The sequence below is a fragment of the Apaloderma vittatum genome, unplaced genomic scaffold (assembly GCF_000703405.1).
Source record: "Apaloderma vittatum isolate BGI_N311 unplaced genomic scaffold, ASM70340v1 scaffold17189, whole genome shotgun sequence".
NCBI lineage: Eukaryota > Metazoa > Chordata > Aves > Trogoniformes > Trogonidae > Apaloderma > Apaloderma vittatum.
Genome location: NW_009736060.1, coordinates 185951 through 201379, shown reverse-complemented (window position 1 = coordinate 201379; position 15429 = coordinate 185951). Strand labels below are relative to the sequence as shown.

At 35.2% G+C, this 15429-nt stretch overlaps 1 protein-coding gene across 1 annotated transcript in view; it reads left to right on the top strand.

Moving 5' to 3' along the window:
- Nucleotides 1-15429, top strand: part of LOC104279527 (voltage-dependent calcium channel subunit alpha-2/delta-3) — a gene marked incomplete at its 5' end in the record, with an annotated part of 93885 nt that overhangs the window by 44505 nt on the left and 33951 nt on the right. Inside the window, 3 exons of the mRNA XM_009876839.1 lie at nt 6623-6684; nt 7622-7666; nt 13631-13693. Coding sequence (XP_009875141.1) covers nt 6623-6684; nt 7622-7666; nt 13631-13693 — 170 coding nt within the window. The remainder of the gene's footprint in view (nt 1-6622; nt 6685-7621; nt 7667-13630; nt 13694-15429) is intronic.

Genomic DNA, 15429 nt, shown 5'->3' with positions numbered 1-15429 from the left:
TATATTTTTTAATGCTTTCATTCAATTTATATCCTTTTTGTGTTTCCTCCTGCTCCTACTGCTACTTCATTAGTCCTCCAGAAGGAAGATACGTGTCAGGGAGTCAAAGGGAGTCTGGTTTATGATGATGTTCACAGACTGCCCTTTGCAGTTCAGTTTTGGGGGTTGGCTGCGAACCAAGCCCTTCAGCTTTCCCCAGTGGTTTCAGTTTGGATGAACTTCGGCCTCACAGCAATCATCATCCTGCTCCCCTTTCAGGTTGGCCTCACATCAAGTTCCAAATATCTCCTCCCTTTCTGCTTGAGTTTGGCTTCCAGGAAATACCAGTTGTCACTGCCTTCCCAGTATCTTGGGAGTTTCCATCCAGGCAACTGCTTCCACCTCTAATTCTAAAAAGTTTCTGGAAGAAAATAGCAGGTTGATGTCCATGAGTAAAGAGACAGACCTTCAACTTTCCGTTGTCCATTTGACAAGAATTTACTCATTTACATGTGGCATACCGATAGCTCTGATGAAGGAAGTATTCTTTGTGTTGTTAAAATCTAATAACATATTGTGACATATGAAACCTGTCTTCCATAACAAACTAGGACTTAGAAATGTGTGTGTATGTGCAGTCATTACGGTTATTTGAACAGAACAAGGAAAAATACCAGTAATAATACAGGATTGTTTTCCTGAATATTGTTTACAATCCAAAATAGATTATTAAACTTCTTGGTTTTGGAAAAATCAACTTGTTAGTGGTAATGAGGCATGGGAGCTCAAATTTAGGTGGAAGAGGTAGGTGCACATTTGCATGAATTCCAGATTGATTTAATATTAAAATAATTTAGGGGAAATAAATATGCCATAAACATATTGTAGGGTTATGCAAGAAGATTTTCAGTGCAAGAAGCTGCAGGAAAAGTTGTAAAGAAAATTAGAAATTTTCAGTTAAATATTAAAATATAAAAAATCCCAGCAAACCAACAAAACAATACATTGCAGAAGACAGTTGGTGAATAATAGTAGTATCTTGTCTAAATGCATAACTGTTATTTTATTTTTTCTAGGGTAGGAACTATGCTTTATTATAAGCAAAACAGAAGAAAGTGCACAAATACTCAGTAGTTTGGTCCAACTTTTTGTCAGTTTTACTCTTGTATCACAGCCTGCTTATCACCGTTCATTATCAAGATGGCCGTTATCACCACCAAGTATTGGGGTTCCAATTCTAAGCTCATGTTTTCTGTATATTAAAAAATAGCCAGACTTAAACTTTCTGGGCTGGAAATTTTTATGCTGAGTCTCTGAATCAGGTTCAGACATTCCGGATAATAAAACTATTATGATCTTCCATTTGAAAAGAGGAACTAGATAGAATGGGCTGGGGTGAGAAGAGGAAGGTATGGGTACAATAGAAATGATCACTGAGATCGAGAAGGAAACCCAATGAAGTGTGAAATTTGAAAGGGTGAAACTGCATTTTATTGTGCAAGTAAACTGAAACTGGTATTAGAAGCAGTCTGGGAAGTGCACATTTGATGAATGCTTATTCATATTTTTTATATCCTGAATGTGATGAAAGAATGATTATCACTGGCAATATAGCTATGTTGGTTAATACTGAAGCACAGCTATATTACTATAAGAGAATGCCTGTTAGAATACCTCTAATTTATTAGGTAAGACTTCTTGGAATTGAGGGGAAAAAATCTGTACCTTTTTATTTGCAGTATGTAACACATATATTTTATAAGCATTTTTAAAGGCAATATCTTTGGTGGTGGAGTCTTCCATTAATGTGTACTGGAGGTGCTTTTTGGCAGTTATGGTGTTTATCTCAGTATTATGCATTGCAGTGTGATATTCAACATCTTACTCTTTGGTTGAACTAAAAACTGAAGACAGATTTTGAACTGAACAGATTTAAAGCATAAGCAAAAGAAGTGCAATCAACTTTTTTACAGTAGTTGAAGGTGTTCTGGATTATTTCACATTTAGTTACTAGATATTTCAAATTATATTAATAAGCAGTAATATGAGTAGGCAGAAAGAAGGGAATCTTAAGGAGTCTAACCTAATATGCAAAGGTGATACAGATTAACAAAGTAATCCTGCTACAAATCTGTTTCCAAGATTTCTTATTTTGAAGCCAAGTTAAACCTCATTTAAGATAATTCCATCAGAAATAGGAGCCACAAATATCCTCAAAATGTTGAATGTCTTTTAGGTGTGAGAGAATTTTAGCATATTCTGTACAAAATGTAGACCTTACGATATTTTTCTAACCTTGCTGATCTAGTGCTTTTATGTAGTGTAACAATCTATAGATATTTCACAGAATGGAAATCCTTTTAGCTTTTACTACTTTTTCCTTAATTATGTATTTGGAAACCCTCTGCCAGGTTTATAGGGAGATACAGCTCCTCTCTTGCCTGAAATAAACCAATCTAATCTATTTTCCTCTCTTCTTTAAAGTAGGAGATTATTCTTTTTACTTAGAGCCTAAGATCTCTTGTAATTCTGTGCGCAGAAGTAATTTGTTGAGGAAGGCTTTCCTTATCTTTCTGTCCATTTGCTTAACTGTGGAGATCTTGAACACAAGCAAACCTGCTCTATTCTGAGTAGTTACTTATTTTTCTTTATGTTTGCCTTGATACTAAGCAGCCCCAAGCTCTGCAGTTGAATATTCTCAGAGCATCCTATGAAAAGCGTGAAATATTACCCTCATCCGTGTAATCAATGCATAAGGAAACTATTTATTTGGCAATAATTATCACTAAGCCAAGAATTTAACTTTGTAATTCTCAACCATCTGTTATTATTTCACAGAGTATGTGCTACCAAATAGCAGCCACTTTATTAAACAAAGGAAAGAAATCTCAGGGAGTTAATAATCGTTTTCCATAGGCAGCATTAAAGGCATTTATTGGAATCACCTAATTTGCTAATATGATTGAAACAAAAAATGGGACTTGCAATATTCATTTGAAATGACACCTTTTGTGTAACATGGGGAAAAGAGCCTTAACACTCCTCTGTCAGCTCTCATTAGCTATCTCCTGTACACCTCAAGCTCGAGACCCCCCTTCCCCCGTGACATTAGAAAGGCAAGGCAGTGGTGAAGACCATTGGAATTGGGTGGTACAATTCTGAAGTTTCCCTTTTTCCCTTTTTCTGCATATGCATCCAGTTTCTAAAACATAGATTTAAAAATGAAGTAGCTTGGAGCACACATATTTCATTCTGAAGTTCTGAAATGATGAAGGACTAGGGATTGCTCAGAAGAATGTATTGACTTTAAAAACTTTTGAAGTATATTTGAATGGTTCTTAAGGCATTAAATGACCTGCACAAAAACTATTCTGTGCTAGTTAGTATGTTCTCGAAAAGCTCAGGGGAAAAGTGCCTGCAAAAATGCTTTAGTATCACCTCAGAAAAGAAAATGATTTTCATGTACACTAACAATGTTAATTCTTTTAACTGTAGAGGCATTCAAATAATTATTAGCTGAATTGTGGGAAACATTCATAATTGTAATTTTTTATGTATCATGCAGGATATAGAATATTTAGAACTTACACATTCAGTGACAGGGAAGTTCCATGTGGAATTATGCAAGGAACAAAATGTAAAGAAACTAAAATTGTGAGATTAAAATCTCAGTTAAGATACAGCCCTTGAAAGAAAATGTCTATTGCTGCTTTCACCATACCATGTTTGTGGGAGCTGTGTTGTCTTCTCCTGTCCTGCAATATGCGTGCAGGTGGTGGTCCTTATCCTTAACTTAAATGAACAATATCTAAGTACAGTCCACTCATCTGTGCCTGTTAAAAGCAGAAGTATTTCTAACTGATAGGACAGGGTTTTGGAGGATATCTCTGTGTGAACTGTGATATTCATTTCCTTTATGCATCATTCTCCCGGCTATAAAATAAGAATATTAAGACTTAACCATATTTAATGAGTAATTTGAGATTCTTTAGTGAGAGGTGCTCTGTAATAAGTGTAGCTAGTTGAAGATTTTAGTGTTCATGAATGAGTGAGGAATAGAATTTGTAAGGCACCTGAGAGTTCATAAGTGAAGACAAGCATTTTGGAGGGTTTGCAGAAATAGTTAGAAACCTTTCTAGAGAAACAGATTACAGTCATGCTTGGTTATGGAACCATAGAAATCAGGAGTTAATAGCAATTCTGTGTAAACACTTCTGAAAATCTGCATCTTTAAAAACCCAAACACTTTTAACAATCCATTTTTTTTAGGAACTCAACCATTCAAAACAGATCAGCCAGAAGATGCTGTTAGAAAATCCCTTGGGGAAAGATGAAGCTCCATGAAATGCCTACTGGCTTACAGCCGTGTCTCATCTGAGAAGTGCATTGACTCCACTGAGTCCTGTCAGGTTACCTTTAAACTGAGAGCTCAGAAGCATTTAAAGATTTGCAACATAGATTTAAGAATTTATATTTTTCCAATGCAGAGTAAAGATAACCATTTCCCACTCTGGTTTCCAGTCGATATGATGTTTTGTTGCTCAGAAAGCTTATTAATTCTGTTTCTTTTTGAAAAGATGTCTGATCCTCCATGATCAGAAATCTATTGTTTCTACCTGAAGTCTGCAAAAGGTAACAGTCTTTGCAGGCTGGAGTCTTTTAACTGTTGGAGTCAAATCCTAGTCTTTGATTCAGCAAAGTTCTTATTTCTGTATATGATGTTCATCGTGTGGCTTGATTTAGGGAATTCAACAGGAAAGTTCACACGTAGAAAACAAGGCATAAACTTTGCTTGCTGAAATCAAGAAGAATTTTACTGATATAAAAGGGTTTTTTTTTTTTGTTTTATACGAGTAAATGGATTGGTAGAATATGAGATTGACATTTCAAGTACTGATGTAACATCCAGAAGCAATGTGATGTCCTCATGGAGAGTTTCTGAACTCTTTCGTTTTGCCTTCATTGCAGAAAATGTGGCTAGAATGTGCAGATCACCTGCATGCTAGGAAAGAACCTAAAGGCAAACAACAGATGGAGAAAACATGTGCTGCACGGCTGTCAGATAGCATCTCATTGACTGTAAAATAAATTACTAGATAATAAAATGTAGTTGGAGAGAGTCTCCTCTGGAGTTTATTCAAAAGAGTAATGGATTTCTCCACTTACTCTCTTAAGCAAAGAAGCGTGTATGACTTTAGAGATAGCAAAAAAACTATTTATAACCTGCTATAATAAGAAAATTCCTTATGTAGTTTCACATCCCATCATATCAGTTCATTGCAGATTTCATTTCACATACTTTTTCCTACCTGCTGACACAAAACCAAATATATGCATGACATCAGCATGTGTGCATTTGGAAAAGCAAGTAGCAATAATCTAAATGTAAATATGTTTTTAAAAGATCCCTGCTGTGTGGATCTTAGAGGAGAAATGAATAAATAAAATTTTCTTCAGTTTTCCAAAACAACTAGATTATTTTGAAGCATTGTATCACTGAATTTGCTAGAATCCAGGTCTTCACACTTCCAAGTCTTTAAAAACTGTAGCATTTGGGAGGAAAATAGTATACTAAGGTTATAAATTACTCTCTAGGGCCCAGTTAATTCTTTTTACCGTAGCGATTATGTATTGTCTAAGCTGATATCAAGGAGCTGTAGGGCACTGAACTAGAACCTGCTAATAAATTGTACTGAACAACTAGAATATCACTTGGTACAGGGACTTTTAAAGAAAAGGAAGCTAATTTGGAAATGTTCAGCACAGGTAGATGGATGTGTTAATAGTTCTCTTGCTTTAGGCAGGTGAAACCAGAAGAATCAATTAGCTTCAGAGCTTATGCAAACCACAGTGCATTTATTGTTGTTCAATAGAAACAATGTAGTGCTAGATCTGATAGAAACATCGGAATAGGCTGGAAGAAAGGTTCACTGATATTAGTAAAAACATAATTCTGTCTGAAGTTATGAAAAACATATAATTTAAACCAATAGTATCTTGAATCATTACTGAAAAATATATTAACTAATTATCATTAGCATCCTTTGTTTTGAGATCTGAAAAGCAGTAATGTTTGTCAGATACCTTCATGTGACAGAATTGCACATAATGCTCTCAATTTCAAATTTTTAAAGAAGTTTTTAATGTTTGAAATAGGCTTCTTGTGTTCCAGTGATAATGTATGGGTTAACTGGCCCAAACCCAAATGATCCCTTGAAATGTTAACCAATATATTCATGTTGTTTCAGCAAATCTTCCTGGGTTTCAACACAAAACACACCGTGTGTGTTCCTACAGCTGTTACTATCAGTAAACTATAAATTTGAGATAGATGTGAACAAAACTGTGTTCAAGTTGTGGTTCTTTTATGTTAATTATGGAGATGTGCAATTAGAATGATGTTTTCCTCATATATTCTTCACGTTATGTTAGCAATGCCTTTATGTTTAACCAAACTGTAAATGGTTTAAAATATGACTGTGTGTTAACTTCAGCTTAACTACTTGTGGGTTTATATTTTAGTGCTTACTTTCCATTTTTGTTATAAGGCTGGTTTTGCTTCTGATTAATTTTAAATAATCATATGAGGCAATTCAATACACTGATTTAATTTATTTATTTTTTGTTTATTTCTTTTTCCCAGCTGTAGGTATCCAGATGAAACTTGAATTTTTCCAACGAAAATTTTGGACTGCAAGCAGACAGGTATATTTTAATGAAATTTTCTTTGTCCTTGAATCTACAACATCTTTCTACCTGTGCAGATGATGATCTGCATTTTTTTTGTCACAAGTGAAACTATTGTAAAGAAACAAGGTATCTGAAATATATAATGGTTAGCTCTTCTGATTTACATTCCAGTTTGTGATTACAAAAGAGAGAATTCAGTGGTCAAAACCAGCTGCTTGATCCCATGTTTATGAAAGCAAGTCGGATGATTATTAATTTTAGGCCCTATACACAAGGAGTTCCTTGGTTGGTCTGACATGTTTTGGTTTTCTCCCTCAGAAAAAGGTGGAAACAGTAAACCAGACTGACATTTATTCGTTTTCAGTGATAGCAGAATTATGCCTTCTCACTCACTTAGGACCTGTCTTCCAACATTCAGAAACTGAAGCATTACATAGGTAATTAACTAAACTAGATTACTGAATCGTGATTTGCATTCATAATCTTTAATGAACTATACTGAAAATGTTCAGGATACAGGATTTGTTATCATTGAAGAGGATAATCATGTGCTTTCTGAAGATTAGGAGATGCCATCCCTATTTTGAGAATAGATTGGAACTGTGCTATTTCAGAAAACAACCCCTAAAATTCAGATCCTATCCCAGCCCAGTTGGAGAACATGTATTCTTATCTACAGATGGTCCCCAAGCTTCTAAATCACAGAGATTATGGTGTTTGAAACAGCTGAAATTGTTATGGTGTGAATGCACCCTTTCTCTGCTGGCAGGAGCAGAACAGGATTGGTGAACAGGTTTAAAACTTACCTAGTCATTTTTAGAACAATTGCTATCAGATAAAAATGTAAGCAATGTCAACTTCGTTACAAATGTGCTCATACGGCTTTATAAATGTCATATTTTGTATTAAGCGAGAAATGAAAATATTTTATTGATTTTTTTTATGTCCCTAGTGTGCATCTCTCGATGGCAGATGTGCTATAAGCTGCGATGATGAAGTAAGTATTTAACAGATTTTATTTTCCATTTATACTTGTACTGCAGTAGAACATAAAGATGAATTAATGTGAACATCTCATTGTACATTATAATCTCCTGGTGTAATTTGGAATCATCTTCTAAATTTTATACTATTTAGACAATAAGGCTTTTTTAAATGGCCGCTTATGATCATCCATTTAATTGCAAGGTTGACACCAATACTTCAAATATGTGTTGTAATAAATTTGTGAAGTTTTAGAAATAATTTGAATCTCTTATAAGGCATATTTTGCTACTTTATTGTTCATCCTAGAAACTAATCTCTGATGTTCACACTAGAATTAGACATGAATGCAGAGTTGAGTCACTGCAGAACTAATACATTAATAGCACCTCAGAAATTAAAAAAAAGAAGTAACCAGAGTCGATTTGGCTTATTGTACTCACCAAAGTAGATGTTTATGTAATTTAATTTGTTAGGTACAAAAAGTATTTTTGTTATTCTCTGCATAGATTTTTGCAAAGCATTTGACACCATACCATATGGTATTTTGGTTAAACAACCAATATATGGCAAGTTAAATGAATTAAAAAACGGTTAATAAAGCACAAACTGTATAGTTATATGGGGAAAATTGAGGTATTTTCTAAAAAAGGACAGCTGAATTTGAGATATTGTTTCAAGTATAGTTAGTGATTTTAAAGAAAAAACAATTACTGATAATGTTCAGTGTGTTATCTCTAAACTGAGTGAAAGATGTGAGGAGATCTGAATCACCTGATAAACTGTGCTTGAACAAGCTTTATGAATTTAAATATGATAAAATGTAAATTCATACATCTGGAAATAAAAACCTGCAGGCTCTACTTGTATGATACTTTTTGTGCAGTGGCCAGTAGAACTATTGTAAAACATGCCTAGAATACAAGAGTCTGCTTGACTCTGTAATTCATGTCAGTGCAGTGTTTTTTGCAATTTTTTTAAGTAGAATAATATTTTTTTATATACAATTATAAGGTTTTTATATGGTTTTATTCAGTTTTTCATACGTAGAATCATAGAATGTCTTAGATTGGAAGGGACCTTAGAAGGATACCCTGAACTAGACCATACATGCTTAGATATTTTCAGGACAGCTGCTGTCTGCATGGCCAAGAGTCAGCAGAGAGCACAGCATTAGTTCTCTCTCCCATTTCAACAAGGCGTGACTTAGGGTATTCAAAACAAACCATGACAACTGCAGCTCCCTCCACCATTGCAAACTCTGCTGTTTAACCAAAGCCTTCATCTCTTTTCTCTGATACCATTTCTTCTGAATATCTTCAAGTTCTCACAAGCCTGTGTCAGTACTTTTTACAATAGGAACCCACATATATTATCTGCAGTATTCTGCAAGACTTTATTTTTCTCCTTCTCTGCTCTCTCTTCTTATGTTTCTTATAGTCTCACCTTACAGGTTTCTTTCTGACTGTCCCAGCATTTGAAATAAACTTCCACTTCTTATCACAGAGATGCTACTTGCCCTGTGTTAATGTATTTTCAGTGAAATCTCCACGTGTTACACCGCCTGAACTGTTGCCCTGACTGTACTCCTGCCTGACAATAGTTAATTCATTTGGAGTGTGCTCTGTGTTGTGTAGCATGAAGTTTGTTCAGGACTGTAACAAGGCTGGTCCCATAAAGCATTGCGTGATGTTCCTGTAGTGAGAGTCAGCAGAGTTGGGCTCTCCTGTGGATAGGCAATATAAAACTTGAAATAAGCATGGTAAAAAAAAAAAGAGTTCATAGATGTGTTTGAGGACTGCTTTCTAACATGTACCACTATTGTGTTGGATGTTTATTTGTTTAAGGCAAAAAAAGTTATTTTATTATTTTATTACTTTTGTATAAAATAAAAGTATATTGTCAGTCCTAGCAATCTCATTTCTAGGATACTGATTCACAGCTTAATACACTGTGACATTAAAATGTATTTTATTGAAAAGTCAGTCCAGGACATAGGTGCACTGATAAAACATTTTGAAATGTATGTCTGCTTAACAGGAGATTTGACCACAAAAGTCATTCCAGGGAGGAATCAGAACTTAAAGCAACAGCAGTTTTAAGAGTGGAACACTGACTTTTTCAGCATACCAAATCAGCAACACAAACGATAATTAATCTACTAGCACCCTGGGATCTAACAGTTGGAGGATAGAGATACCAATAAATATTAGAAAATAAAATTTGCAGTAAGGCAAGCCGCAAAAGCCTGATGATCATACCGTCATATCGCAACATTATCTTTTGCAATTCTAGCTATAACAACTTCCATTTGAAGCTAGTATCATCTTAATTATTAGATAAACTTTTCCAAATATGAAGTATTGAGAAAAGCAGATTCCACACAGGTGTGGGTGAAAGTGCTCACCTCGCTCAATTCTAGGCTGTCATTTGCATATTAACAAATTTTAAGGTGAGCTCATGTTTATTACCCCATCCTCCTAACAGTGATCAGACATCTATTGAAAAAGTTCTGTAGAACTGTTAATTACCTGAATTTTGTGGCCTGTCTCTACTGTAGCTTGCTGTAGATGTAGCTTGCTGTAGACTTTTTTTTCAGCAGCTTTAAATATTTTCATCAAGGGATTTGCAATCATAGCCAACCAGCTTGAGAAGTGTAACTGCAGGTAGTCTAGGTAAAGTGCTGTATAAAATCTACTCCTTGTTTAGATTAATCTCCATGCTCTTGGGATTAAAAACTGGGCAGAGATTATTTTGTTGCTTTGCAACAGCCTTTGTGATAGAACATTAATACTACATAATTTATCTAAAACATGCTTCTGCTGCAAAGTTGCCAACAACTTCGTCAAAACAAGCGTATTATTGTTACTGCAAAAATGATTTTGGTCTGTCCTTGCTGGGAAGCAAATACATGCTGATAAAGTTTCTAAGAGGGTGCAGCCAGAAGCAGTCTTTGCTTTTTATCACATTGGCAGTCAATAAGAATAGTCACTTTGCTAAATATTCACACAGAACTTATTTACTGCTACATCCACATTCAAAGAAAACACAGCTTGGAGTTTTTTCAGCTACTTTCAGTTGACACCAGCAGGAGCCATGTAAGCATGTAGAGAAATTTAGCAATAGTGTGAGTGTTGGTGATTTAGAGATTCCGATCTTTTTTTTCAATGACAAAATATACTTTTCACAGAATCACAGAATGTCGGGGCTAGAAGGGACCTCACAAGATCCTCTAGTCCAGCCCCCCCGCCAGAGCACGATGGGACTCAGTCAAATATCACAGCTTCTCTGCTGAGTCTGTTAACTTTCATGGCCGTCTTTTCTCAATGGCAAGAAAATATCTAGTGAACAGTTATGGTATAAATTAAAGCATTTAAAAGTATTAAGACAGCAGTGCAAATAGAGTGGCTCAACAGAATACAAAGAATTAGCTGGTGAGTTTGTGTGATACTTGTGATTGTAAAATACAGATATCCAATTAATTAGAAATCCTTTTCTCGTGGTTTTTTTTTCCCCCAAGAACTCTGAATTTGCTTGTTTGTTCTTCTTTTCTTCCTGGTGTCTCACATTTTATTTAAATCTTCTGGTTTTTTTCTTTTTAGTTTTTGATTTCTTAACCCATATTACATTCCATTACTGTTATTTGTATATTGGAGCTGTGAAAAATACGTAGAGTACTTGAACTTGGTCAAAAGCTGCTATAATTCAAATGTGTTCCCAGACCTCAGTCAACATTCTTGCTGTGTTTATTCTGGACTTCATGCCTACTCTATTTTACAAGCTCAGGGACTCTGTACCTATGGAAAGTTCCCCTTGAAATCTGAAGTTCACTGAACTTAAACCTTTGGGCAAACCTATGCATAGTTCATATCCCACGCATTAATCTTCTATCTGAAAACTTTGGTTTGAGATGTGCTAATGTATTGGACCCCACAGTTCTTTGTCAGTGCTAAATTTAAGTTGCAAACTGTTTCTTTAATGTACTGCTGAATATTAAGTTATTTAACTTGCTGGCAAGCAAGTGAATGAATGGTCCTGAATGAATATTTTTCCCTTGTTAATGTTTCTGAAATGGATTGAAATAGAAACCCTCTTATCTTCACATTCCTACAGAAAGATACAGATTCAACTTACTGCATTATGCCTGTTTCCAATAAAAATGTTAAAACATTGGTATCTTTTTTAATTCTGAACAAAGCTAGTGAATGACTATGGCTTAAAGATTTGAGACATGGCCACTAATTCTTGAATCAAGCCAGTGTTTTCCCAATGGCATATAATCCGTAAACTATGAAATTAAGCCTGAACTCTTCCTCGTCCAGCATAACTACTTTTATTTATTTTCTATACTGTGGAGAAATGTTGTTTCTGAAGCACTATCTTTAGATTAATCGTTCATGCATGAGGACTGCAAATATGTATCCTCAAAAGAGCTCTTTGTTGTCTTAGCTCCTCTCCTAATAAAGTTAGTGGGAATTTTATGATTGACTTTGGGGAGAGCAGTGTTCTGGTGTTACAGTCTACTTCTGAAATTCCACCCTTCACACACCATTGAGGTTAAGTAGCTGCCTCTCCTGAATGCATTAGCTCTACTTGATTCTTTGCCAGCATCACCAGCTTTTCACATTGCATTTGCCAATTTTGGGCTTCCTAGCAGATCAAAGGTTGGAAATGAGTTGTTTCAACTTCTTTTGACAGGTTTTCTGTCACTGGGAGTGTCTGTAGCTTAGGTTCCCCTATTGAAATGAGTATCCTGCATTTGAGTTAGGCGATGATATTCATTCCGAACTTTTGCCTGATTTGGACTTCTTTGCTTTTTTAATAAATAGCCAGCATTTCTGCAAAAATCTTTTCCAACCCCACAGAACAGGACTAGTATGAGACCAGAGTAGGAATCAGACACATCTAAGTACTTCTTGAAAAATCAGACTGCATTTTCACAACATCTTGCCCAACCACAACTGCATGGAACTGCTTTCCTTTCTAGAACAGCAAAGAGATCTTGCTGGATGTGCAGAACGTAGCGTATTTTATCAGTTTCTGTACAGCTCATTTGCAGAAGAAAAGGCTTTGAATGAAAAGCAGAGACATGATGACTCCTATATTGGAAGCTATCGTTTGTTTCACAAATGTCACAAAGAATTCAAGCAAGAATGATAAAATGTTTGCTGATTTAGAGCAACAATAGAAATAAGTTAAAGATTTCACTGAGCCAGGTATTCGGCAATGCTGAAGAGAAACTGAGTTCTATCAAGGTTTGAGCTGAAATTTATGTTTAAGCTTTGAAGTGCAGTAATTAAAACTTTGCCTGTAGCAAATAATTCACTTGAAGTTAAAATAGTGCATGCATGTTTGGGGGGAAGCACTGCTTTGGGCTTACCTTATTTTCCACAGTTTATACATCTGACCTACGAAAAGCTAGCAGTCCTGCCTCTAAATCCAGTTCCCAATTAAAAACACAATTTGAAAAGCTTTAGGAGACCTGTGGGGCCTCTTAGACAGAAGTTTCTGGTCCCATCCCCCAATGAACAAATTAAAAAATATTACCTGGTCCCCAGTTGATTCTCCCAGTTGACACTGTGTTTTCATTAATACATCATTAGGGTAATGACATTGTGCTGATGTTGTTCTCCAAACACAGGAGAAGCCATCAGGAGCAGCAAACTTAGTTTTGGGGAAAACTTTTAGGAATGGATCATAAAAACACTGACCTGTTCTTTTTATTTTTGTTTATAATTATCTTATATTCTCCCTTTCTGTACACATCTTCCTTTTTGTTTTGCATGAAACAAATGGAAAAAACTTAAATAACATCCTGTAAGTTGAGACTACATCCATTTAGAAGTTATTTAAGCCATTATAGCAATCTGAAAAATTTACCGATTTGGAAGTCACTTGGAATTAGAGTAAATTAAGTAATGAACTTATTGCTGTATCCTAAAATAAAAAATTAAAATTGTATTTCTTTATTTTTCAGGTAATCAACTGTTACCTAATAGATAACAATGGATTTATTTTAGTGTCTGAAGACTATAGACAGGTAAGGGAAAGGTTTTTATTCAGTCTTCTCATGTAACATATTCATATGAAATAACTTGTTTTGTTGAGTGGGCCATTATCTTTAAATGTTAAGGAATTAGTAACATAAGATTAAAATAATACCTTCAACAAGGAATTTGTGTGTCACAGGAGCTCAGTTTCTGTCTCTCATTGTGGCAGGATCTGCTCTTAAACTCCTAAACGTTCTCTTAAAGGGCTTTTTTTGCTGCAGAAGTGTCTGTCATCTGTAAGACATTTTTATCCCAAGAAAAAAAGATTCTGTACAGCATTTTTTTGCCAGATGGAAACACTGGGGAGGGAGGATGCTGGGAACACAGGACTTTTACATTCAGACTTGAGATAATGAAATTTTATGGAGCCATTAGCCGATGAGCTTGTTTTCTGAAGTGGATTACGGTCATTGAAGGATTAAAACTAAGCACTAAGCATCACAGCAGAGGGCAAGGATCATGATTAATGAGAAGATCATTCAAAACATGAATTTGCTTTGCCTTCATGGAAAATTATTGAAAAATGAATGTCTAATTGCTCAATCCTGCAAACCTTATGAAGAACCTATCACTTTTGCCTGAAAGCTGCTGGGATGGTGCCCCAATTATGCCAGAATTGTCTGGAGTTGAATTTCTTTTATGAGTTGGAATTGTAAATAGGAATATCCACGGTCCTACTTAGCCCTCAGGTGAATTAAATTTGTTATGACTAGTCTGGTTACTGAGAAACAGCTATTGGAAAGAGCTCTGGGTGGTATGGAAGAGTGACTGGAGAGATAAAAAACTTGAAGTGAATGACAAAAAAGAAGCCAGACCGAGCATTTTGCTTTTAAATCAGAAGCTTGGGTTATTGCAACCTTAACAATTTGTCTCATTATTCCTCCCATTGTTGTTATTCACAGCTGCTTAATTGTGACTTGTGTAACTGGTTTCCTAGTTAATAGATGGCTACAGTAAATAAATATGATTAGGAAGGGATTTTTTTCTCTGACAGGTTACCTGATACTAGCCATTACCAGAACTAGGTTAGAAATTTGTTATGACCTAGTTTTTTAGTTGCAACTGATCTAAGTGTAAGACGGACAGTAAAGTCTCTATGTTTATATAATGCAGTATTAAGATTATCATAATTGCAATAGCATATATTTACTTTTATATGTGTATGTATAATATATACACTCTTGTTGATGGAGAAGAGGTAGGGAAGTGGGATGATGCATTATCAATTACTCATCTGTCAGGGGTTGCTTCAGCACTGTTCTTCTATGGACTTCCCAAAACTTACCTGAACTGCTCAAAGAATGTTGTTCAAGGACAATGTAATTCTTCATCTGTATTCCAGCTAAATCCTAATGTGTTAAAAAGTAATGATAATCTGTGTGTTACTGCTTTGGGGGAGAGCTAACATTTCCAAATGGAGCTTCTATGTGGAGAGCTGTCACTGAAATGTCTTTATAAGAATGAAGCGCAACTTGATAAATCAGGTTTATAACTATCTAAGGTTATACTAGTCATTTATGGTTTGAGCTTTTTGACATTGACTGCCTCTCCCATAGTTAAGGATAATCTTTCTTCATCAGCTACAGCTATTGAAGTTAGTATTTTTAGTCATATAAGCTACAAATGTTCCTTTTGTTTCTAGGAGACTTTACACACCCACATGTTTTGGAAAATGTTCCAAGTTTCCCCTAAGTTGAAAAAAAAAAAAGGCAATACTTGCTTTGTA